The following is a 25,619-nucleotide window of genomic DNA, read 5'->3' on the forward strand; positions in this document are numbered from 1 at the left end:
AATATTCTAGGACACTTGTGTAAAAGAAATGCTGCCTTTGTTCTCCTTTAACTGATCCGTTCGGAGGCTGAACTGTAACTAACTATTCCATGATAACTGACATGGGTCGTACATGTGGGAACTATAGGTCTGTAAGGTTTCTGGAAGGAAGGGGTAAGGTCTTTCTTAAAAGGACCTGTAGCAACAGACACAAGAGTCTTCTTATTCAGTATATGCTATGCTTCCAAACTCAGTTCTTTATTATAAAAGCCCATTTAAGAGATTACTTAGAGTGACTGGATAATTTTATTAACTAGATCATAAATAGTGATGATTTTTTATTTTAAACTACTAAATAGACTACTAAGCAGGATATGAGCATTTTAGAAGGCTAGGTGTCTGGGAAACTCTATTTTCCATGAGGAGGAATGATTTTTTGGTGTATTTTCTCATTAATCTCCAATCTGTTAGGTATTAATAAAGAAGGACTGGCTAAACCCTAGGAAATTGGAGTGAGCAGTTTCCTAGCAGTCATGGGGGGAAAAAACCAACCATGTAAACACGGAATCGTTTTGGTAAACAAGAATGTATTTTAGGCGATCCAAAGGAAAATAACTTCGCTAATTAGGACTGCCACATTACCTCAAAACCCAACGTCAAAACTACCAGGTTCAAGCGGCAGCTCAGAGGTGGGGTTGCTGACCTGGGCTGGGAAGGCAATCACAGTGTTTACTGAACTGGAGGCTTCTGGTGCACCAAGCAACAGGAGGGCTCCTGGGACCCGCAGACATCCCCCACCCCCAGCCCCGGCGGGGAAAAACGACCTAGTGCCGACAGAAGGGCCACATCCTGCAGAGCGGTGTGTGCATGCCTCTGAATCACAGGTGACACAAGTGGGCACCTGCCCCCGAGAGCCATGCAGGAGTGACCCGGCCTCGGCCGTGCCCCCGGGGGCACTGGTGCGGGCAGGCACTGAGGAATGATCCGTGTGAGGAAGGACAGAGGACTCTCAGCTGGGAGAACAGACGGACGGAACTCGGAGGTGGCCAGGGCAGCAGGCACCAGCGTTAGACCATGAAGCGGTGCTCCTTCCCGTCGTGGGCCATGAGGATGACGTTGCGGTTGGAAGTCCAGATGAGCCGGGCCAGTCGGAGGGCGTTGTGGGAGCCGGGCGAGGCGGGCTGCACGGGGGGCACCTGGTAGGTCTTAATGCAGCGCAGCTGAGGTGCCGAGTTCAGCATGCCGATGCTCCCCAGCAGCGAGGTGTTCATCTGGGGGGACACAGGGACATGAGAGCACACGTGTCACTTAAGGAACCCTCTCCTGGTCACTCTCTCTGCCACAGCGCTGACTGGCGTTCAGCTGAGCGTCTGTCCTTAGCCCCGACAGCGCGCCTCTCAGTGTGTCTGAAACCGCTCTGGTGCTGTTACAGTAAGTGCATAAATCCAGGGAAATCTGACTTCGTGGGTAGAACTGACAGCAGGAGTGGCCATCAGTCTTTAAGAAGGGGGCTAAATTATGGATGTTAACAAAACAGCTCAGTCAGACAATCTTTGGCAATTGCGGGCACTTCACACAGCAGACCTTTCTGTTCCTTCCGTTCAGGACTCCCTGCACCCCCTGAGGGACGAGTCAACCAACACACTTTTGGGGACTTCCAGGTCATTCAAGGAAACAAAGCAAACCGGGATCCGTCCCCGGATCCAAGCGCAAGCCGTGACCCTGTCCCCCATGCGCATGTACCCACACCTTCCCTCCTCACCCCCTTTGCACAGAACTCAGTCTCTGGAAAGCTCTCGTTCATTCTGAGGGGAAACCTGGAGTCAACTGCATCTCAACACCGTATCTGTGGCTCGCTTTTTGCCGCCACGCTGAAGGGAGGACGCTTTAACACTTTAACGGCAATACGTTTTCATCAGTTGATTTCTGCTTTTTGGTGGCTTTTCAGGATTTGATTTGAATTTTAAGTTCTCTTAATCCATTCACAGTAGTGAAAAAGAACACGGAAATGATGGCTCATGAACAACTATGCGTTCGGTCCAAGTGCTAAATACTGAAAGGCAGTTACCCCAGTGAACTGTTACCTGAGCAACGGGGTCTGAAGAAGCCTGTGGATTCTAAATATTACTTAATAGTTTCTCAGTATACATTTTTTTGTGCTATTGCAAATCATATGGAAAGCATACCGAAAATCAGAAAAGAGGTCTCAGAAATAGTATTTTTCTTTGCATTAATTTTCATTTCCAGTTCTTCTCTTCAGTATAACTGCCGTCTAAAGGCATACAATTCTAGGGTCTTGCATAAAGCATGCAGATTATGGTTCAATGTATACAAATGGTTGACACATGAAACCTTGGCAAATCCTGGGACACGTACGCTGGGTTATTGCTGATACCATGCTCTGCATTTGGATCAGTGCAAAATATAAGCCATTCTTTTCTCTGGCCCTTCTCGGCAGCACGATGGTGTCAGAGGGCGTAAATCATGGCATCTCTAGCAGGATGCGTGCAGGCTCCACTGACATTTTCACAATTTAAATCATCTTGAGTAATAACCCTTTTAAGATGACTAATGTTACTGATTTTCCTGCATTAATAATAGTGCCGAACACAACACAGAGGTGAAAAAAAATCACTAGTGTACGAGGTCACATTTTAAAACCAAATGTATGGTTATCATTAACTCTTTCTGTTAAAGTTAACATTTAAAACTAGACAGTACTTTACTGTCTGTCATCCTCCAAAAACTTCTTTCCGTCCTTCTTTCCCCCCACCTTTTCCAAAAACTCCATAAAAGACAAAAATCAATGTCTTTTTTTTTATTTTTTTTAAGATTTTATTTATTTATTTGAGACAGAATGAGAGAGAGAGCACATGAGAGGTGGGGAGGGTCAGGGGGAGAAGCAGACTCCCCGCCGAGCAGGGAGCCCGATGCGGGACTCGATCCTGGGACTCCAGGATCATGACCTGAGCCGAAGGCGGTCGCTTAACCGACTGAGCCACCCAGGCGCCCCTGGATTTTATTTTTTTAAATTTTTTTTTTTTAAAGATTTTATTTATTTATTTGAGAGAGAGAATGAGATAGAGCATGAGAGGGGGGAGGGTCAGAGGGAGAAGCAGACTCCCCGCCGAGCAGGGAGCCCGGTGCGGGACTCGATCCCGGGACTCCAGGATCATGACCTGAGCCGAAGGCGGTCGCTCAACCGACTGAGCCACCCAGGCGCCCCCAAAAATCAATGTCTTGTTGCTTTCTGAAGGTTCCCAAATAGTTTAAATATAAATAATGGTGGTGAGCTTGATTTGATAGTCCTCACTTGTACAAAAAAGTAACAGTACATAATAATTTAGTCCTCTAACAGAACAGATCCAAATGATCCAGAAAATTGGTGATTAACATTAACTGGCATCAACAGGCATACTGTGCTTTAATAAAAAAAAAAAAAAACCTCATTTCTCAGTTGATAAACAACTACAAACTATTTTTCATTCTTTATGGATTTTCTATGAAAATATGTATGAAGCCTGAGTTCTGCTGGTGACTCCAAATGCTAAGGGTATCTAACATGCTCGGCCACTTCCTTATTTTTAATTCTTTCCTGCAAAATTTAGCCGCATACCAGAAACGTGTTGAGGGCCAAAGGGCGACAGGGAGAGGGTACCTTACTGGAATGCTACAGCTGGAAAAACTTCAACACGAAGTCCATCAAGTCCATCATCCTTATGAGCTGAGCCAGCCCATGAGTGACTCATATATCACTTGATAAACTGATTGATAAATGCCTTTGAAAGGGTCACACAGGCTTCCTGCCTCAGAACGGGGCTACGTGAAGTTCTTTGTGGGATGGCACCGTTACACATGCTTACGGCTGGGATGAGGAAGACCCTCAGGTTAATGAGAATGTGTTGATCCTCAGACCATGCTCTCCCTGTGACCTCTTCAGAGTGGAGATAATCTGTAGTAGTAAGGGTGAGTATTCCTTTTTCCAAAAAGCTCAGCCAAACAACGCTCACTGTAACAATGAACCATGCTGTTATTCGATATTAATGTTTTCTTGACCAGTGACCATCTTACAAACTACACGAAAGGGCAATCTGAGCCTCGGATGAATAAAAACTACCCGGAGTTAGAGTATTTGGTAACCTTCAAGTTTTTCTTGATTACAAAGATACTAAATACTCATTGTGGAACATCTGAATAATAAAGAGAAGTATAAAAGAGAAAGCAAAAGTCCCCGAAATCTTACTTCCCAAAGACAATCACTAACATTTTGGCAAACTTCTTTCCAGACCTACAATTATGTGTACATATAAGGAGAAGCGGGTTTCAGGAATTTTATGTAAAACAGGCTCATATTAGAAGGCAGTTAGTTTCACAATCTGCCTCTTCCATTCAAAAAAATGTTGAGAACCATCTTTTCATGTTAAAGGCCACAGATTTACAGTATCCTTTTTAAAGGCTGAAGAGGATTCTGTTTTACGGTGGAATGCATCACCATAAGCGAAACCAATATCCATCTAATTTACTTTGGGCATTTCTGAGAGAGGATACTCACTAGTTGGAGGGTAGTGGTGAAATTTAGGTGAGGGAATCACAGTTGTACTTGATTTTGTTACTCAACTCCCCTCGTTCAAGGTTACAAACGGAGACCCTGACGTGAAATATTCAACTTATAGGAATATGTTGTCAGAGGATCAAAGGGTTTGGAAGATTGCCTGATGACATCATTCCATAGCTGAGTCTGTACATAACTAGAGGGCAACTTTGGTTTTTCCCTTCCCTTTAAAAATAATGCTTCACAAAACCAGTTCTGTGAAGATTATTTTCTGAACACATAGAAACACATACAGATGTAATTCATCAAAACAGAAAGTGTTTTAATGCAATTCTCAGTGTAAGTAATGCTGCACACAAACCGTTTACTAAGTCTCACTTGAGTAATTATCCAACCAATATTTCTCATTAACACTCATTTCTCAGCAAAGATTTTAATAGCTCATAGCTTTTGTAAGGTCCTGTATTAATAAGACTTCATTAAGTTTTCAAAATATATTACAGTACATTTACTGGAACAATATAAAAGTATTATCATACGTCATTAGAACTAAACAATATGTATCTAAATAAATCAGCAAAGCCCCTTTTGGGAGAGCAGCAGGAGATCCAACAATGCTTTCCTAACTCTCTTTAATTCAAATCAACCCCCCTTCTACCTCTGAAAGAGGTTTTACTGTATTTTCTGGATAAAGATGAAATGTTTCTGTGCCTTTGGCTTAAATTTCAAGACCCAACGGGGTATAATTTAAGAAATGGGCTGCATTTTACACCCTGACATTGGGTTTGGAGGCGAAGACTTGGGTGTTGCCTGAGCTGCCCCCGGGCTTGGTGCACTGCACACCCACGTGCGGCCAGCCCGAGGCGGCCCCGGGAGTGGAGGAGCACGCGACAAGGAAGAGTGCTATGGTTCCACCGTGCGCATGGCCACACGTAGAGACGCGCAGGTTCAAGTGTGCTTGGCAAAGCCCAGAGGCAGTAGCATGAGGCTGAAGAGGGGAACTGGAAGAGGACAAGAAGTATCTCGAAAAGCTACCATCTATCTAATGAATGATCTTGAGCTCTAAGGTGAGAAAGGATGCTAACCCTAATCCCCTCAATGTGCTAGGCAGGAACTTTGATAAAAATAGAAAAAAAATTCAAGGAAGGGATGATCATATCCAAACAGAACCCTGAACACTTAGACAATGGGAAAAAGGTTTACCGTATAGAAAATCAGGAAAATATTGGAAACAGTTTCAAATCTGGCTAAGTTAGGAGGTATTCCTTTATAAAACAAATTTTTTTTTGTGAGAAAGTCAAGTTGGACAAAACCAAAAAGATTTGTTTTTGTTTATTCCACAAAAGAAAGCATGGACCAACCCAAGCTCCTCGAAAGCAGGGACTTATGGCTTGTTGACTCCGTATCCCTAAAGGAGAGGCTAGCACCCGGCACTTCAACGCCATTGAATAAATGTGGAATGAATGTGGAGCTTTATATAAACACTCCTCTGGGATTCCAAGAGAGTGGGAAATAGCAGAAAATTTGTATCAAAGTACAGTTGGTGTAGAGAGACCACTGTGTAGAAAAACAGTTGGTGGGGAAACCCTTTAAAGTACTGTTGCGAGGGTCCACTTCACGGACGCCTAACGGGCTGGTGGCGGGGACCGCAGCAATGCAAACCACAGGCCCTGCAGTGGCCCACAGGGAGAAATGGGGACCGGGGAGCTCTCCAAGGAAAAGAATTTAATATGAGCCAATTAAGATGCTGGAGATATATTCTGGGAGAAAAGATAATGAGAAAATAAACTGGAAAACTAAATTAGATGAAGAGCAGGAAAAGTCTGTGACAGATTTGGAAGTTGTCATGCTTTAATAGCATGTTGTTAATTAAGCAATTTATTGTATCTGTTTTACATTTTATTAGGTATTGATTTTTTTAAAACTATCATCAAGTTGTGCTGAAGTCTTATTTAAACTTTCATTTTTTTTTTTAAGCTTTCAAGGCAATAAACCGAATCTCATAAAACATACTTGCATCCTAGGAAAGTAAAGGTAACAACCAAATTTTAAATTGGCTTTTCATGAAGGAGGGAGTTGATAATGTTTAATTTTTTTATAACTATCAGGAGGAAGATAATTAAAAAGATGGGATGGAGATTAATCACTGAGGACAAAACAAATTCTACTGTAAAAATTAGGTGCTCAAAGTTAATATGCATTTTAATCAGAATTAAACATAGGCATTCTCATGAACTGCCACTCAGTGATACTCAGATTTTTGAAAATGTCTGGGTAGTTTGGAAATGAAAAGCCCTATGTGGGAAAGTCAGAATGCAAAAAGAAATGAGATAACATAAGCGGGATATGGAGGTAATAGCCGGCTGCCCTTCCCCTGTACCCTCTGCCCCGCCGGAGCTGTCCGCATCCTTGTGCAGGGCCTGCCGGGCCCCGTGCCTTTCTGGCCAGGCCCTCAGGCACACCGTGCCCTTGCTTACCACTGAAAGGCTCTCCCTTTCCCTCAATCTGCCCTACCCTTACCCTCTGGCCCTTCTTCAGCCTTGTCGTGTCTCAGTTCAGATGTCACTTCCTCTGTGAGTTGGTCCCACAACCTTATTCTCAGGCTCCCCTCTGTATTATAATTGCTTCTTTACATGTGTCTCCCTCAGACCTCAAACTCTGTGAGAGCAGACCCCACTCTCTCCAGATGGCTAACTGTATTCTCAGCGCACCCCACATGCTAGCATCAGTCAGCAATAAATACTTGATGTTTGTTGAAAAAGGAGGGGAAGGCAGGAGGAAGGGCTGGTGGGCAGGCCTAACAGCAAAAGCGAATCATGCAGTAAACACCAAGACCCATGGCATCTACACTTACCTGCCAGAAAGAAATGTGGCTGTCCGTATTTGAGTAGGTGGCAAGATACCGTCCATCAGGGGCAAAGGCCACTGCAGTGACTGGTCCCTTGTGTCCATGGATTGTCTAAAATGAAATGCAGCCATTAATGGTCTGCAGTCCACAGAACTATTGCACATACACATGCAACGCATTCAATGTTGAACAAGTTATGTCACGGAGATTAGATACTGTTATGTTCTTGATTTATAAAATCAGATTAGAAAAATAGGGAAAGCAACCAAAGTTCTCTCGCTGATATATCCAAGGGCTTTATTTAATCTTGTTCTGAAGGATCTACCTGTATCTGAGTTGGGAGAACAGCATGAATCCAAAGGAAAAGCATATATTAACGGGTGAACCAATGTGTTAATTCATTTATGTCCGTTAGAGGGAAGAATTTTATAATTAATTAGGAAGGTAAGCAAGTGATCACCAAATCTATGTAGGAACCTCACTCATCTGAAATGAAAAATAATCAAAGCTGTATCATAACATCCCTGTTCTGGAAGGAGTTAAAAACCGTAATTTCAACCCTTAGTAATTATACATTTTTCATGTTTTATGCTTCATTTCCCACCAATAACACTGTGTTTAAAGGCATATGGCTGCAATTAGTAAATATACACGTACCTGGTGGAGGTTTGAGCACATATATAAATCAAGTACTATTAAAAACAAGTTAACAGGAATAATTTTGAGCCTCTGCCAAATAGCTATCATTGATTTAACCATGAATTGAAAAAAGGGAGTTGTATTTTAGACGAGGTCTATGATAAAAGGTCTTTACTAATAAAAAATTACACTCATTTCATGATACTAAGTTATCAAAAATACTGGCATACTAAAGCAAATTAGCATATTATTATATTAAAGTCCTTTCAGTCAACTACTAAAGTGCATACCTCTACCACATTAACCAATATTCACTCTGCTTACAAGCTGTGGGTTGGTCTTCTCCCTTTGTCTGAAAGGAATGGAGAAATACGTTCTCTTAAGCTAAGACAATTCCAGGAAGGTTTATTTCCATCTGCTATTTTTTGATGAACAATTGTGAACCCTGAGTCCTGGTGGGAACATCAGGCTCATTAGGTGACTCAGCCACATACATGTTGTAAATTTCAGTAAGAATAGTCTCCTAATTCAGAGCTGAGTGATTAAAATGAGGTAGCGAGGGAGGGGAGAGGGGTGGGGATACAGCTTGTTCCTCAGTTGCTCTTTGGATTTTGTTTTTTCCTGTCATTAGACTTTCAGGGTGCTGTCGGATCCAAAATAATGCCTGTTTTTCCACACTTGGAGAAAACATGTTCTACTGGTAAAACACTGGGCTTCGGGCTGGCAGAGAACACTGCTCTGAGTCAGGCAGCCTGGCTTGCATTTGGGCTCTACTTCTTGCTGAAGGACCCAGGGCAAAGGATGTAAGTTACTTAACCTCAAGTACCCATGGCTAGAAAGCAGGAATGATGATGATGATGATGATGATGATGATGATGATGATGATGATATCTGCCTCAAAGAGCTCTGTGAAGATTAAATGAGTTACTAGATATGTAGCACTCTGCACAGTGATGGCACATAATAAGAATCCAATAAGCAATATTAATGTTTGTATTACTTCCCCTCACGTAAAGATGACCAGACATATAGATTTGAAAGTTGTTAGGAGAGTAGATCTTAAATGTTCTCAGCAACAAAAAAAGAAATGTAATTATGTGACAAGATGGAAATGTTAGCTAATGCCGTGGTGGTAATCATTTTTGAATATATAAGTTTATCAAACCATCACACGTACACCTCAAACATATATGTTGTGTGTCAATTGTATCTCAATAAAACTGGGAAAAATGATTAGACAAATGTAAACACTCATAAAACCTGATTACTTGAGTATACAATTTAATGAAAAGGAAATGCCCTAATCATATATCCCAGAATCAGTGTCAGCGAGCGTACGAGATCGTCTAAAAACAGATTTCATTTCGTTAAACAGATATGGTAACTATCCATGGTGCTAGGCCACTAATGTGGTGCTAAATTAAGCAACGGGGTGAGCATGCTGAATAATTATTCTGCCATCTACACTAAAATGAAAATTATTGTGGATGAGGGTAAAGAACTTAACCAATTAAAAGGGAAAAACTGACAATTCCCACTTACTAGGTCAATTTAATGAGCTCACTGGAAAACAGCTTTAATTGCTTTTTAAAATCAAGATTCAGTTCTGCTAAAAATCTGAAAGCTTACGGGGCCAATTTAAAGCTATGTTATGGTTAAGATAGTTGATTAGTAAGGCCTTGCTTTAAAACAGAGGTTGCGAACTGAACTCTTAAGCTGAAACCAGATTGTAGATGTGTTTGGTTCGGCCTGAAAGATGTTTCAAAAAACGTTTTCTGGGTCCACATTCTAATTCATCAGATATCATGTAAAATGAAGATTTCTAGCCTCTCCTGAAAGACCGGAAGCTCTGGCAATCCTGGGTCTTTGTTTGCATGTGCCTACAACAGCCAGGGATGAGGTGAGGCAGCCCCTTCGGCCTGGACACTTGCCCTCCACTTCCCCTGTTCCATCCCCCACACACAAGAGGGTCTGCACAGCTAAGACCCACTGCCTGGCTCCCTTATTTCCTGCCTGGTCTCTCCTGGCATTTAATGCAACCCTTCCATTAAGAATACCTGATTCAAAATATTTTCTTCTGCAGGAAATAAAAAGTGTTGGCGAGGATGTGGAGAAAAAAGAACCCTCGCTACAGCATTGGGGGGAATGCAAACTGGTACAGCCACTGTGGAAAACAAATGGAGGCTCCTCAAAAAATTAAGACTAGAAATATCATATCATCCAATAATTCCACCACTGGGCACTTACCCAAAGAAAATGAAAATACTAATTCAAAAAGCTATATGCACCCCTATGTTTACTGTAGCATTATTTACAATAGCCAAGATATAGAAGCAACCTAAGTCCTCAATAAATGAATGGATAAGGAAGATGTGGTGCATACACGTGCACGCACACACTAATATTACGCAGCCATGAAAAAAGATGAGAACGTGTCATTTGTGACAACATGGACAGACCTAGAGGGCATTGTGCTAAGTGAATTAAGTTAGACTGAAAAAGACAAATACCATATGGTTTCACTTATATGTGGAATCTCAAAAAAAAAAAATGAACAAAATGCAGAATCAGACCTATAAACACAGAGAACAAACTGATGGTTGCCAGAAGAGGGGGGGATGGACAAAATGGGTGAAAGGGATTGGGACATTCAGGCTTCCAGTTATGGAACGAATAGGTCATGGGAATAGAAGGCACAGCATAAGGAGTGCAGTCAATGGTAGTGTAATAGTGTTGTGTGCTGACAGGTGGGGACTACACTTGTGTGAGCACAGCATAATGTTTACACTTGTCAAATCACTAGGTTGTACGCCTGAAACTAATGTAACATTGTGTATCAACTATACTAAAAAAAATCCAAAAAAACCAAAATAGTTTCTATGCATTTAAAGTGTGAGTAGACTAAAAACTCCTCTGAGAAAAGTGGGCCCTTCCTGCAAGCCCCCCCAAAGCCCAACTTTGTGTAGAAGTGGAGGAGCCCCCTTCTGGAGTTTGGGCCCCTAAATCTCGAAAACAGAATGCTAAACCTGCCCTCCTTCAGATTAGCATCCCTCCTTCGTCAGCAACCAGGATGTGCTCCCAACAGTAAGAATGCAACGGTGAGCTGGCCATCAACCAGCAGGTCCAAAGGATGTACCCACCCAATGTTCACATGAATGTAACTCTCCCTGAGGCTAAGTCAGCCCTGTTGTAAAGGCAGAAAGACAGACACACTGGCTCCTTCAGAAAAGTCTTCACGAACTCTTTTCTTATTACATGTTCATCTTTGACAGAGGGCCGGTATTTAAAACATCCACTTGAAGATACTTCTGTGTCAGCTGAGGACACCCTTCCTTATGTTATCCAGTGTCTCTAAGAGAAGATCCTGTGAATTAGATTAGATGTCAGCTTGGACTTTTCTGCCAGTAACATGTTTACCTTTTCCAATAAATGTTGCTGCTTTCTTGTATCATGTAACAATAATTACATAATCTTAACATGTGCTTGCAGGAGACGCCAAACTGATCGAACTGATCATATGCTCCTCCTGGGTGTGCAGTGGTGAACACATCCTCATTTCACAATCATTCTCCTGCTTCCATTTGTTGTTGTTGAGGTCCCATTAGATACTGAACTGCATTTGCTAGTTTCTTTAAAGTCTGTTTTGGGCAAAGGGGCACTACACTTAAGATCACAACACACACGCAGATACTGCTAGGCGCCCCACAGGGTATCTTAACCTGGCCCAGAGAAAACCCTGGAACTCAGACTGCAGTGTCAGCTCAGAGACCTGTTGTCTTATAAGAAAGCAAGTACCACTCATGGTAGCTCAGGGAAGCTCACTGTTTTCAATGGTTTGCTACATCTGGTGAGTTCATTACAATCTCAGCCTAAGAGGTGCTTCAGAATGCAGTGTAATGGAAATGTGGCCATTGTCTTTTGTTCCGAATCTCTGCAGTTCTCAGAACTGTGCAGGCACCACCTGAACTGACTTTAACCTCACTTCCGGCATTAGAGATGCAGCTGTGCAGGGATCATGAGAACCTGTTAAGTGCTCTGGATGGGGCAAAGCCCACGGCTGGCATCTTAAATGCTGAACACTAAAGAATATTTCCCAGAACAACAGGTTTCAAAATAAAAGGAGGCGGGGTCTACATTTATATGCGAGTGAGTATCATGTCTTGTTATATTTTTCATCAAAGTAATTGCTGTCTTGAAAAGACAGAAATGGAATATAAAGAAATTAATCTAATTCAAGAAGTGCTATGAACAATAAAAGAAATCAAGCAGTTACCCCTAGCAGGAGACAGAGTGTGGAACTATTAAACACCCCCTCCGGTTTTTCTTACCAAAGAAAAGGAACTGGGAGGCAGGATTAGTAATGAGCAATGCTGGAACTTGCCAAGCAATTTTAACAGGCACTTTCCATGCACTCTGCAAAGAAACATAACTAACCCTCCTGTATAGAGAAGGAGAGGAGAGGCACAGATTTCAAAAATGATATGGTCAGTGCCAACAGAAGCTATGACCATCTAGGATATTTTCTTTAAAACTGTTCTTTACATGGTCTGTCTCTTCCTGGAGTTCTTGATATTCAGCTTCCAAAGGACAAGTTTGAGAACTGAAACCAAAACGTAGGACTCTTACTGCACCCACTTTAGAGACTGAACAAGATCAAAGAGAACATTTTATATTTATTTGCATGCCTCACCACTTTTTTTTTTTTTTTTTTTTTTTTTTTGCGAGAGAGAGAGCACGGGAGGGAGGAGAGTCAGAGGGAGAAGCAGACTCCCTGCTGAGCAGGGAGCCCGATGCGGGACTCGATCCCGGGACTCCAGGATCATGACCTGAGCCGAAGGCAGTCGCTTAACCAACTGAGCCACCCAGGCGCCCATCTCACCACTTTTTTAAAGGGGAGGAAAAAAACCCCAACCAAACAAAATACTTCCCTACTTTTGACATAAAGTGTGAAGAAAAGGTTTCCTAAAGTAGGTAAGCTTTTTCTATCATGAGCACCATCACAAGGGGAAGGTTTATAAAGTACAGACCATGTATTTTTTATGACATGTACCAAAATGACCTGGAAAATAAAACAACTTGGACTGCACCGTCAAAGCCTCACCCGAGGTCTATAGGGGCAAGAGAGAAGAAGGCCATGTTGGTTGTAGGCCTTCTCAGGGAGCAGCATGGCTAGTTTAGGATTAAGATACGCAGTTGCGATTTGGGGGGTGCTTGGAAGGTTTGCTGAGCTGGAAGTGTGTCCCCAGTTGGCTGCACATGGTCTCTGAAATTTCTAAGAATACAGTGAAGCAACTGGCCAAGGTATTTTCCCTAGAATGTGTTCTGACAGAGAGCAAATAGGATAAACATGCTTTCATGAGGGATCAGCATGGCAGACGTCCTCAGTTTAAGGAGAACCTGAATGAAGTATGCATACAGAGACAAGAAACAGATTGGAGGTGGGCCAGATATTCAGAGAAGTGAGTGCCTAGGAAGTAGGATGAGCCCTGAGAAGAAAAGGAGAGTAAAATCAAAGACCTACAAATACCGACATTTTCCTAGTGCTGGTTCCTCTTAAGGATCACAAGCAAAGCCAAGGGAAGTTCAGGACACACCTCTGCACCTGAAGCACCAACCATACATTTGACATCTCCTACAGACTGTGCCAAAGTCAGAAAAGGGCAGATAAGGACAGTGAGCCAGGGTCTGATGGGCATGCTTTTCTGACATCCCAATACACAAGGCCCCTGATTTCATGGCTGACTGGTAGGGAGGTAACTGCTCAAGGCAGAGAGAAGACAAAGACATTGCTCTGACTGACAGCTCTATTTGTTAGTCAAGGCAAAGACTCATCAAAAAAGAGCCATTTCAAACAAGTTGAAAAGTTAAGAATTAATTACATTCTGGAAAAAAAAACTCCCCCTTTCTTTTCTTCGAAGCAACCAATCTGTGAAAATTTTATTATATATTCAAGGTTCCACTGCTCAAGGAAATGGATAATTTAGGCAGATGATGCCATTAAAAAAAAAGGTTTCATTTATGGCCGATGAGAAGACCCAAGTAAAATTTAATTACTGCTATGAACTAAGCCTTTTCCAGCCTTTTAGTGTGTGGGTTCTTAAGGCCCCATGATGTTGCCACAAGCACCGAAAGGTCACCCATTCTTTCTATATGTGAACAGGGCTGCTTAAGGCCGGCTAGAGAGATGAAAATCTATTCTGTTTTCAAATATCTCTAGAGAAGATTCTAAAACCTCCCCCGAGAACCCTTTTCTGTGTTGAACAGTGTGTGTTGTCAGGAAAATTTTCCCTTGTATCAAATCTAAATCCAAAATGCTACAGTGTGAGCCCCCTTCCTCTTGTCTAGTCTCTGCAGAGCTGGGGAACAGCCAGTCACCTATCAGCACCGTAACCTTTTATAGACTTGAGGACTGTTACCATAACTTGCCCCTTCTTTACTTATTTTGTATTTTCGGGATTAAAAAAAAAATCTCAGTGTCTATAATATTTCAAGTTTCATTTTCCAAATTTTAGTCACATCCATGGCTTTTCCTTAAACTCTCTCCAAGCTTGTCCAATCACGCCAGCATAGAGTTGGATGGTACCTTCCTTAAAGCCATCGTATTTAGCCATGTCTCACAATGTGGAATTTCAAACTGACTGAGCTGACCCTGGCAACCGAGTGTCCTTAGAGTCGCTCAGAGCACCAGGGAAGAAGGCCCGCACCGGGCTTATTACCAGAACACTGTGACTGTGCCTGGGAAAAGCTTCAGTAAAGGCGCTGGCGTGCACATGGCTGACATGCAAAGTCCCCCCCCCCCAACATCACCGCTAGAAACACGGGCTGTGGACACCTGTGGGTGCCCTTGGCTATGCTTCACTGCCTCGAGGGGCCTCCCCTGACAAAACCACAGACTGCCAGCCCCTGTTTTCAGTCCTTTCCCCCTACCCTTTCCAAAAATCATCTGTACTGATTTTGCCTTCTGGCTCTTTATTTTCATTTAAAAATGTACTCCCACTCAATTATTGTCCAATGAGCCTATTCTATTACTTGCTGTCTACTTCTGCAACTTAACAATTCTTGACACTTGTTACAACTATCACTTCGGTGCTTGAAGAACAGTTTCTGGCTTATGACTGTGGTCACTGATAAAATATGACTCCTACCTTCATATAACTTCATACCTTAATTTAAAACAAAAAAAATTGGATTTATCAAAGGCCAACTGCAAAGCAGTTTTTGTCATCCTTCAAATACGTCCTAAAATTGTACACCGACAGGTACCCAAGTGTGTGCGGCTTTGCCAGGCATGCAGGGGGTCCAGAAAGCATAAGGAGAAACTTTGATAGCACATGTTCTGTACTTTTATATACACTTCTTCATCCTTACAGATTAACACTATGAGATAAGAACACTACAGGATCCCCTACCTTACAGATGAAGAAACCGAGGCACAGAGAAGTAGAGTAGTTTATTTTGATCAGAATCCAGGCAGTCTGGCTCCGGAGTCTGTTGCCTCACAGAATACCAGGTACCAGAAAATGATAAGCTGCCACGCTTAATTTCTACACGCCTGATTTGCATATAACTGGCACTTAGGTACATGATACACCAATACTTCTAAGCCCGCGCCCAATAATACAGATTTTGAGGGATGTCTGGTGGTGGCCCAGCTTCAGCCCAGGCTGCCTGAGAGCAGGGGCCGTGGGGGAGCTGGGCCTTACTGGGCAAGTGTATGCCCCACTGGTCCCCTCAACACCAGGGGGCTTCACAGATCCCTAGACTCCCGAGCGCAGGTGGTTTCCACATCCAGGGGGTCTGGAGGAAGTTCCCCAGATTGGCCCAATCTCCCTTCACATCCTGGTGCGATCTCCCCTGCCATCCCTGTGAGGGGATGTCATTTCACTGAATGACAGCACTGCCTGGCAGACAAGGCCAGGTCTCCCAAGGGAGCTCATCGACCCCAGCAGTCTTACACACGTGGGGAGAAGCACGTCCCTTGGACCCCGCAGCAGTGGTGTGGGCGAAGAGAAACTCTTTCCTTGACCCAGTTTCCAGCAGTTTATACATCTTAAAACAGAGGTTGAAAAATTAGAAGCTGTCATCTTTCTTCATTGGCTGGGAAGAAGAGAATGGCCTATGTTGGGACACCCGGGCCACAGAGTATGATGGTCCCATCTCTCTCATCAGCAGCCTCCCTCCCTGGCCCTGGGTCCCATTAGCTCACTTATGCCACCAAAGAATCAACGTCTACCTACAGGTACCATAAATAAGCACTTCTTGAGGAAAGAATCATTATAAAATTAAGGGCCCGACTCTTTCTTACTTGGGACACAAAACATAGAAACTAAATGTATCGACCAAAAGGAAAGTAGATGGTAAACATATTCTTCAAACTCTCTAGTATTTTTAAAGAGAGCCCAGGTTTTCCTTATTGGCCATACTATCTCCCACAGTGTAAGCACAGAAGCCTAGATGCTGCCCTTTGGCGATTCTATAATGATTCTGAACAGAGATTTGAGGGTTGAAAATGGGTTGTTTATCTCTATAATTTCTTTCCTTGATGGAGGGCTGAGGCAATACTTGGTATTCACATTATGCCAACTCTATGATACAGAGTCAACCCGCTGTGGCGGCTTCCCAGCCAAAGGGTATTGGAGCCATTCGATGAATTGAATTTTCTATCACTATCTAATTGAAAAGAACATACATTCAGGGCGAAAGACAAGTAGATTTGGTATCATTTTAACATCTAAATGGAAAATAGATTTAAGGATAAATGTAATAAAGCGAGCTACCTTGAGTTTGATTATAAGATACAGTGCCTCAAATACACGGTCTGTCTTTAGTCCTAAACACAGCTGCAGCACATACTGCGCATTTTCAGTGACTAAACGCTCCTTAAAAGCCATGTGGGGATAAGCTAACTGACACAGATGAATTAAAGGAGCTTTTCAATATCTACATATTGGTAATCCTTATGACACAAGCAATAGTTTTTGAAATTTCTGGAGGATAATACACCAACAAGCACATACCTACACATAACACACACAACACCCTTATCCAAGAACAGTGCGAATCAACATAAATGCTCAAGATGGTTTTACTATTGTAATTTAGGCATTAGTAATAATTTCAGATTTTTGCGATACTGAAGTTTAGATTTTCACCAATATCAATTATAAATGATCAAAATTCACTTTATTTTTTTGTTTTTTAAAGATTTTTTTTTTTTTTTCATTTGAGAGAGAGACAGAGACAGAGCATGCAAGCAGGCGGGAGGGTCAGAGGGAGAGGGAGAAGCAGTCTTCCCGCTGAGCAAGGAGCCTGATATGGGACTCCATCCCAGGACCCTGGGATCATGACCTGAGCCGAAGGCAGACGCTCAACCAACTGAGCCACTCAGGTGCCCCCAAAATTCACTTTTAAAAGGAAGGTCTATGAATAAACAAATAGAGAATAAATAGTTAAGCCTTTAGTTGTTTTCCACTTTTAAAAACGTTATGGTTATCATAATAGCAGTCTTTGTTAAGTTTATCTTCACCAGAAGATAAACTGAGGAACTTTTTCAGACTCAAAGAATAAGTTTTCCGTAAGTCTCACTTATTAATGTTTAAGGGCTTCTTCCTTCTCTTGCTACAGATAATTAGGCACTGACTGACCACACATGTTCATTTGCACGCACACCCTCCCACCCCTCTTCTGCTTTAGTAGAGCAAATATTTTCAGGATGAGGTAACTATAAAATACCCAATTAAGATATACATAACGGATATGTCCTTTCTTCGCATGTTGAAATGATCAATTTTATATAGTCATACTTTGAAATTACGTTTGCCAAAAATCCCAGACATCACAAACTTCTAATTATTTTAAAATGTAATTACCACTAATTTTTGACTGCTGAAATGACAGTAGTGCCTTAGTATTGTGAGACTCTTAAACTCAACAATGATAACACTAAAACTAAAGATGTTAATTCAAACCATAACAGTTTTCATCAATATTTAAAAAGTCATATTTCAAGATGATTCATGGATACTGAAACACTGAATGCTGATGTGATTTAGATAAATGTGGTTCAGTTTTAAATAAAAAGAGAGTGAATAAATTGTCAAATATTCACATTGCTGGTATGAAATAATTATAAAACGATTAAAGTATGTAACTCACATATGCTTCAAAAGTTACAGAAAATGGTTTCTTCGGATTTGGGCAGACCCAAAGCTAAATTTTTTTTTTTTTTAAAGATTTTATTTATTTATTTGACAGAGAGAGAGACAGAGAGAGAGGGAACACAAGCAGGGAGAGTGGAGAGGGAGAAGCAGGCCTTCTGCAAAGCAGGGAGCCCGATGCGGGGCTCGATCCCAGGATCCCAGGATCATGACCTGAGCCCAAGGCAGACGCTTAACGACTAAGCCACCCAGGCGCCCCGAGATGGAAGTATTTTTTTTTTTTTTAAAGATTTTATTTATTTATTTGACAGAGAGAGACACAGCGAGAGAGGGAACACAAGCAGGGGGAGTGGGAGAGGGAGAAGCAGGCTTCCTGCAGAGCAGGGAGCCCGATGCAGGGCTCGATCCCAGGACCCTGGGATCATGACCTGAGCCGAAGGCAGACGCTTAACCGACTGAGCCACCCAGGCACCCTAAATGTTTTTTAAAATCAGTATTTCTAACATAAATCTAATCAAACACATGCTAGAAATCTTAAAATGAACAAAGTTTTGTTCTTATATGCCTAGACTGAAAACTGTGTTGTTAAATATTCAAAGGATTCCTAAGAATTGAACATAAAATAGGGAACTTTTCAGAGAAGCTAGGAGAAAATGTTAAAGGCAATATTGTGCCGCAAAAAGGAAGTCCCAGTTGCTTCCACTTGGAGTTCCCTAGGGACATGCACAGTGGTGTTCATCTCTGTCCCCTCTCGGATCACTGTGGGCCCTTACACAGCAGGCCTGCAGCAGACACACGTCCATCGGTAACTGACAGAAGGAAGCACTTTCGTGGGTTCTGATCTGGGTCAGGGTAAACGGAAAATGGCTTTTGGCCTGAGGAGCAGGACTCGGCCTTCGCACATGTGCTCTCTCACCCCTCTTGCCTGGTCTATACTGCCTGGTGACACAAAACCATCTTACATAGATTGTACTAAAGCTACAGAATTATTCAAAAACATATTTCAAAAGGATTTAACATTCTGACCATTCCAAAAAAAGAAATGACTTAAAAAGTGTTAATAGAGATGTATGGGGATTAACATAAGAATAATAAAAAAAAAAGTGTTAATAGAGGGGCGCCTCGTGGTTCAGTCAGTTAAGTGTCCAACTTTTGATTTCAGCTCAGGTCACGATCTCAGGGTCCTGGGATCAAGCCCCATGTCGGGATCCGCGCTCAGCACAGAGTCTACATGAGATTCTCTCTCTCTCCCCCCACCCCTCCCCCCTCCACGCATGCATTTTCTCCTTCTCTCTCTAAAATAAAGTCTTTAAAAAAAGTATTACAGAAAATTACGGTACTATATGCATTTAAAAAATTCAAATATATATCAACCCATATGTTACCACATTTTTTGGCTTGTATTTATTTTGGAGAACAATAGAGTATATCTATTAATACCTAATATAGATTCAGGAATTTTACACTTCTTCGTGGGGTTTACCATGCTTCTTCTCCTTATTAAAAGAGAAAGTCAGATTAGTCTGGAACATAACCTAATTAATGCTATTGTATATTACAAGTACATCTCTTCTGTTAAGAAATGCCAAGTTACAAAAATATAAAATTACCTTCCTAACTTTCACGTAACATTCAAAATTTTTCTCAATATTAAAATAGCAATGAAACAATACAATAACATATGTAGACTTTTTTTTTCACATGGCAATTGCATTTGCAAATATTCCAGAGCAATTACCACGGCAAAACCACATGGACTTTACTTGTCAGTCCTCTGACTTATCCTTAAACTATCTTATATTTACTTAGTGGATTAAAATTTGTCCTTGCTGGGTTTATGAAAAATGGGCAAAATTTTCTGAGACACAATTTGCTTATTTGTAAAATAAGGGTAGTATCTGTCCTGCCTACCTCATGGAATTCAATATTTTTAGTGCAAATGTACTTAAAAATGTTTACTGAGAGTTTATGGTGTCCTAGGGGATGTGTTGGAGTACAGAGATGAGACATGACACCTGCCAGGGAATCTGGGAGAGAAGAGAGACAGACAGACTGACAGTAAGCCACTACCGTGGCGTGTAATTAATGGCATCACAGACGTGTGCGTAAGGTGCCACGGAAACACAGATGAATAGGCTGTACTTTCTGTTCGGGGTAGGATATGTCAGACCACGGTACAGAGTTAAGGTGGTATTTGAGCTGAGCTTTAAAGGATGAGCAGAAGTTGCCCAGAAGCAAAAGGCCATCCTCTGCGGATAATCCAGAGAGAGGCAGGCATTCCTGTGTCCCTCTGCCAATGGAAGCGTGGGGGTGGGGGACACTGGGGAGAGACAAGGTTTGCGGATGAGGCAAAAAGGTAGCTATGGCCAAGCCAAATACAGCCTTTTTGTTGTGCCAAGAAATCTGGACTTAAGTTCACAGTCAACAGGGAGTTTTCTGAAGTTTTTAAACAAGAATGGTCGGATTGGACCAGTTCTAAGAAAATTCTGATGGAGGGAAAGGGAGAAAGGAACTAGGAAAGAAAAGGACAGGGTAAGAGGCAGATGTAGTCGATCAGTCAGGAATCGAATGCAGTACTGGATGTGGACAGGAAAGAGGGGTGCGCTAGGTACCCGGGGATACAGGGACCTTGACGGAAAGGCATAAGAGAAAGAACGTGTTTTTAGGTTGGGAGGATAGGGGGAGGCGGGAAATCGTAACGAGCTAGGTTTGGGATAGGTAGATAGTAACCTGAGCAGATAGTTGGAAATATGTCAGCAAGTTCGAAAGATGAATGTGGAGCTCAGGAAAAGGCTTAGGGAAGGAGCGAAAGATTCGGGACTCACTGATCTGGTACTCAGCACTGTGCCCGGTGCACAGAAGTCTCTCAGCAAAGATCTGTCCAATCACGTGTAAGTCGCTAAAAGAACCCATGAGGAGCAGATGGTGAAAAGCCAGGAAGGATGAGGATGGAAGGGTAGATGTCCCTACCAGTGGAAGGGCCACGGAGAGAATAAAGAGCTAATAAAACTGTTTTGACATTTGATAACATTTTATCTTTTAAATACCAATCCTTTATCAAGTAGTAATTATTCAAGTTGGAGATCAGGAAATAAATTATTAAAAGGTCAAATTTCTAGAATCAAAAACAGATATTTGAATTAGAATTAAATTTGTAATTCTAAACTACCAATACTAGTTAGTTGCCAAAACTGACAGTCTAATTTCTCTACTTTTAACTTTGCTTAATTTCATCAGTTATACAAAACTTTCATTATTTTAGAAAGATCATTCTATAAAAGATGTCTCTGGATATAATTACAAAAAGACAACAAAGACACACTATTAAAAAGTCAGGAATGTGTGTGCCCACGTTTACACACACACGTGTTTGATTTACAGATCCTTTTCAAAAGGAGAAATAGTTTAACCAAATTAATGATTTATAAAGACTAGTTTTAATGATCACAATCACCAACTTTGTTCTGGTAGAAATTTCAACGATTCACTAGATTCATAAACTAGAATCAATGCAAGATACACTGTATACTTTACTAATTATAGTCATACAATGCATACTGAAACAAACATTCCCTATAGTTTGGCTAAAGAGCAGTCAACTTAAATGCAAAGGAAAATGAATTAAATATCCTACTGCTGAGATTAAACTCTACAGGAATACCTACTTGACATTCTTAAAGTGGAAGATGTGCTGGCCTAAAACTTTCTTTTAATGCAATCATGTTGCCTAACAATAAGCAAAAAGACCAATTCATTACAAAATTCAATATTTGGACCATCAAACTCTTTAGCACTTAATAAGCAATTAATATTTGTTAATGAAAAATGTTTTGGTAACACAAGGTGAAAATCAATAACACTAGCACACCACTTGTTGCACTCCAGCACCGACAAGCTATCCAACAATCCTTAAGGGAAACAAACTGCTTTGATGTTTTAATTTACGTTCTTCCCGAGCAAACATGAATCCTTCTTGGAAAATTCTTTAACTCAGAATGTACTTTGTTAGCAATCTGCTTATAACTGCTATCATGTATGTAACACACAGTGTGCCTTAAACTAACATTCCATGCCTTACTACAGGTACAATTAAAAGCATACTTAACACTATACATACTAATTTTATTCACTTTTAAGCAAAAGCATGTAAAACTCAAGCAAAAGCCTTCTATTTAATTTAACATTTCACTTTAGGAATGAGTAAGTATATAAAGAAGTAGTTTGGACACATTTCTGAAGGCTTAATAGATTTTATAAATGAACTCTGCATTAGCAAAAATGATTTTTAACAGAAGCCTGATTTTTATTTTGGAGGTTTCTTAAAAAAGTTTGTTTATTATTATTATTATTATTATTATTTGTAACTTCTACACCCAATGTAGGTCTTGAACTCATGACCCACAGATCAAGAGTTGCATGCTCTTTTGACTGAGGCAGCCAGGCACCCCTTTGTTTAAAGTTTGTTTGTTCATTATTATTTTAATATAGAGAACAACCCCAAAAAGGAAACTAAAAATGACCTATAATCCCACAACTTTTTTTGAAGTACCAATAATCAAATTGGGAACCCTACCCAACTACTCTTACTCATCAAATCTCAAGCCTTACAGGAACCACCATGAATCTTTTGGGCATTTATCTTTCTAGACTTTCTATTAATTTGTCTTTGAAACCATACAGTTGATCAGTTTTTCCTAGTGTGAACAATCTGGTATTCCTCTGCATTATTTTATTTTTTCATAAACATTTTATTTGTTCAGAGATGAGACTCATTGTTGTCAGATCATTTTAAACGTTAAAATAAAAATTGTGCATTCCATGTTAAGCACATGCACCCCCCCAAATTTGCCTCTGCTTAAGAAAAAACCCATTATTTAACAAAGAAAGATCATTTACGACATACTTAGTTGCTTGTACAACCTGGAAATGATAGAGACTCACTAACCGTTTTTGTAAAATGATAAAAGGCAGTTGTGCTCTTTTAAAGGGAAGGGTTCTTTCAAAAAGAAATAATACAGCTGAAGAAATTTATTTTTTTAAATAATATTACGATAAAAGTGTTCATCACAAACATTCTCATTTACCAGTCAGTTGAGATGAATGGTTGGATATAGCATTGTGCATTAGGATGGCTGGCCAGGGCACTGAGAACTACTTGCACTTACAGGCTTTAAATATATGACTATCCGGGGCGCCTGGGTGGCTCAGTTGGTTGAGCGACTGCCTTCGGCTCAGGTCATGATCCTGGAGTCCCGGGATCGAGTCCCGCATCGGGCTCCCTGCTCGGCGGGGAGTCTGCTTCTCCCTCTAACCCTCCTCCCTCTCATTCTCCCTGTCTCAAATAAATAAATAAAAATTTTTTTTTTTTTAAAGATTTTATTTATTTTTTAGAGAGCGAGTGAGAGAGAAACAGCATGAGAGGGGAGAGGGTCAGAGGGAGAAGCAGGCTCCCCGCTGAGCCGGGAGCCCGATGTGGGACTCGATCCCAGGACTCTGGGATCATGACCTGAGCCGAAGGCAGACGCTTAACCATCTGAGCCACCCAGGCGCCCAAAATAAATAAAATCTTTAAAAAAAAAAAAAAAATTAAAAAAAAAATAAATATATGACTATCCAGCTGTCTGAGTTTGTAAGTGCTTTAACAAGGAACCTAAACTAAAAAAGCAAACAATTGGTAAACCTAAGACTACTCCTTGAAACCACTGCAAATCTTCACACTCAAGGTTTGAGTACAATTTAATATAGAACAGGAAATACCATTTCTGGATCTTTGGAAAGTTTAAAATTAATGAGCATTCTGCTTCCGACTTCCTGTTTCACCTATGACAAAGTCAGAGCCCAAAGTCCGAGCTCTCAGAGAGGCAAGTGATGCATGTGAGGTGCAAACAGGATCAATGGTGTGAGAATTTTGTTTAAGTTCTTGATGATTTTTAGTAAACATCATTAATAAGAAACCGTGGTTCTGCGAATTCACGACAGAGTCACTCCACGCTGTTCCACAGGCACCCGGTAATGCCATGTGCACACGCCAGTGCCACTCTCCCACGCAGGGTCCTGACGTGTTTCCGTGGAGGCACTCAGCAAATAGGAGGTCCTACCGTTTGTTTGGAACTCTGAACGCATCTATCCGCTGAAACAATGCCGCAAAGAGCAGTCAGATTTCCAGGCCAGCTCTCAAAATCTCCTAGAACTCGCAATGTTTTAGAATTTATAGCGGCAGGTCAATCTCCTAAGCACTATTTATAACAGTTTCTACGGGGAAAAGCATTTTGAGGTCCAACTCAGACACGAGGAACGTAATTATCTGCTGTAGACACCAGAAACTTCTCTAAGTCCTAGCATCTTTAGCTATATGGGGGGAGGGGGCGCATATATGTGTGTTACCAGATCAGTGGGGGTGTATGTGGGACGTCGGGGGGAAGCATGAGACTACTGGTCTTGGACCCCTAGACACTGGATTCACCGAAGTTCTAAGCTAAAGCTGGGGACACACTCATTTTCCTGCCTTTGCATGTACGCCCTCGGGTAGAAATTAAATTGTGGGAATACTGTAGGAACACTCAGCGATCTTCTGGGTAACAAGCACGTTACCCACGTGCGGCGGCGGTGCTGTGCGCATGTGCGCTGGGGTAAAGCCGGGGCGAAGCAAGACCCAAAGCGCATTCCGTGCAGAGGGTGTATTAAGATCAAAGTTCTGGAGGAAAGAGAGCGTTCCCCCTGGTCAGAAAAACTAAGACCTTCAGAATGATTGGACTTACGGTGAAGGGATGAAGTGGAGAAAGATAAAGGATGGAGAATTAGGTGCGGGCAGCCGTGAGAGCCTTGTGATTTTCAGTGAATACATACTAACTGTAAACGCGTATGGTGAGAAGGATTTTAAGACCCAATAATATTTAAAAAAATATTTACTCGAAGACATTGTGTGATCCAAACCATCGCATTTTCCATATAATTTAACTTTTAAAATACAGTTTTTTAAGATCAGATTCCTATCTAAACCTTTCACTATATATGGAGATTTTAAAGGTTGGATAACACCATAGTTTGGGTCATTTAATATTGAGGTAAGTGTGGTTCAGTTTTGAATAAAAAAGGGTGAATAACTCGATCACTTTTTCTCTGAATAATTACAGAGTACATGTTCAAAAAGTTAGTGATAACATTTTCTTTGGATTTGGGCAGGTCTAAAAGCAAAATGTTTTCAGTATTTTTAATATAAAATCTACTTCAAACATATAGTACAAGTCTTAAAATGAAAATAGTTTTGTTTTGGAATTCTTAGATTATAAGTTCTTTAAATTTTTTAAAAACTGAAGAACCACAAAACTAAAAGGGGCTGATTATTGAGGTTTGTCCATGTTCAAGTTTGGCTTCTGTGAACACTGTAATAAATCTACACATATATAGCTCACAACTACCTCACAAATTTATGTTTTCTTTGGTT

The 25,619-nt window shown here is 41.3% G+C and overlaps 1 protein-coding gene across 1 annotated transcript in view; it reads right to left on the reverse strand.

The window, feature by feature from the left end:
- Positions 1-891: 891 nt before the first annotated feature.
- The window catches only part of WDR7 (WD repeat domain 7), a 345,210-nt gene continuing 320,482 nt past the window's right edge, over positions 892-25,619 (reverse strand). Inside the window, exons 27-28 of the mRNA XM_021686377.1 lie at positions 7,386-7,490; positions 892-1,250 (exon numbers count right to left, since the gene is read on the reverse strand). Coding sequence (XP_021542052.1) covers positions 1,047-1,250; positions 7,386-7,490 — 309 coding nt within the window. The 3' untranslated portion in view covers positions 892-1,046. The remainder of the gene's footprint in view (positions 1,251-7,385; positions 7,491-25,619) is intronic.

Source organism: Neomonachus schauinslandi, chromosome 14, assembly GCF_002201575.2.
Source record: "Neomonachus schauinslandi chromosome 14, ASM220157v2, whole genome shotgun sequence".
Classification (NCBI taxonomy): domain Eukaryota; kingdom Metazoa; phylum Chordata; class Mammalia; order Carnivora; family Phocidae; genus Neomonachus; species Neomonachus schauinslandi.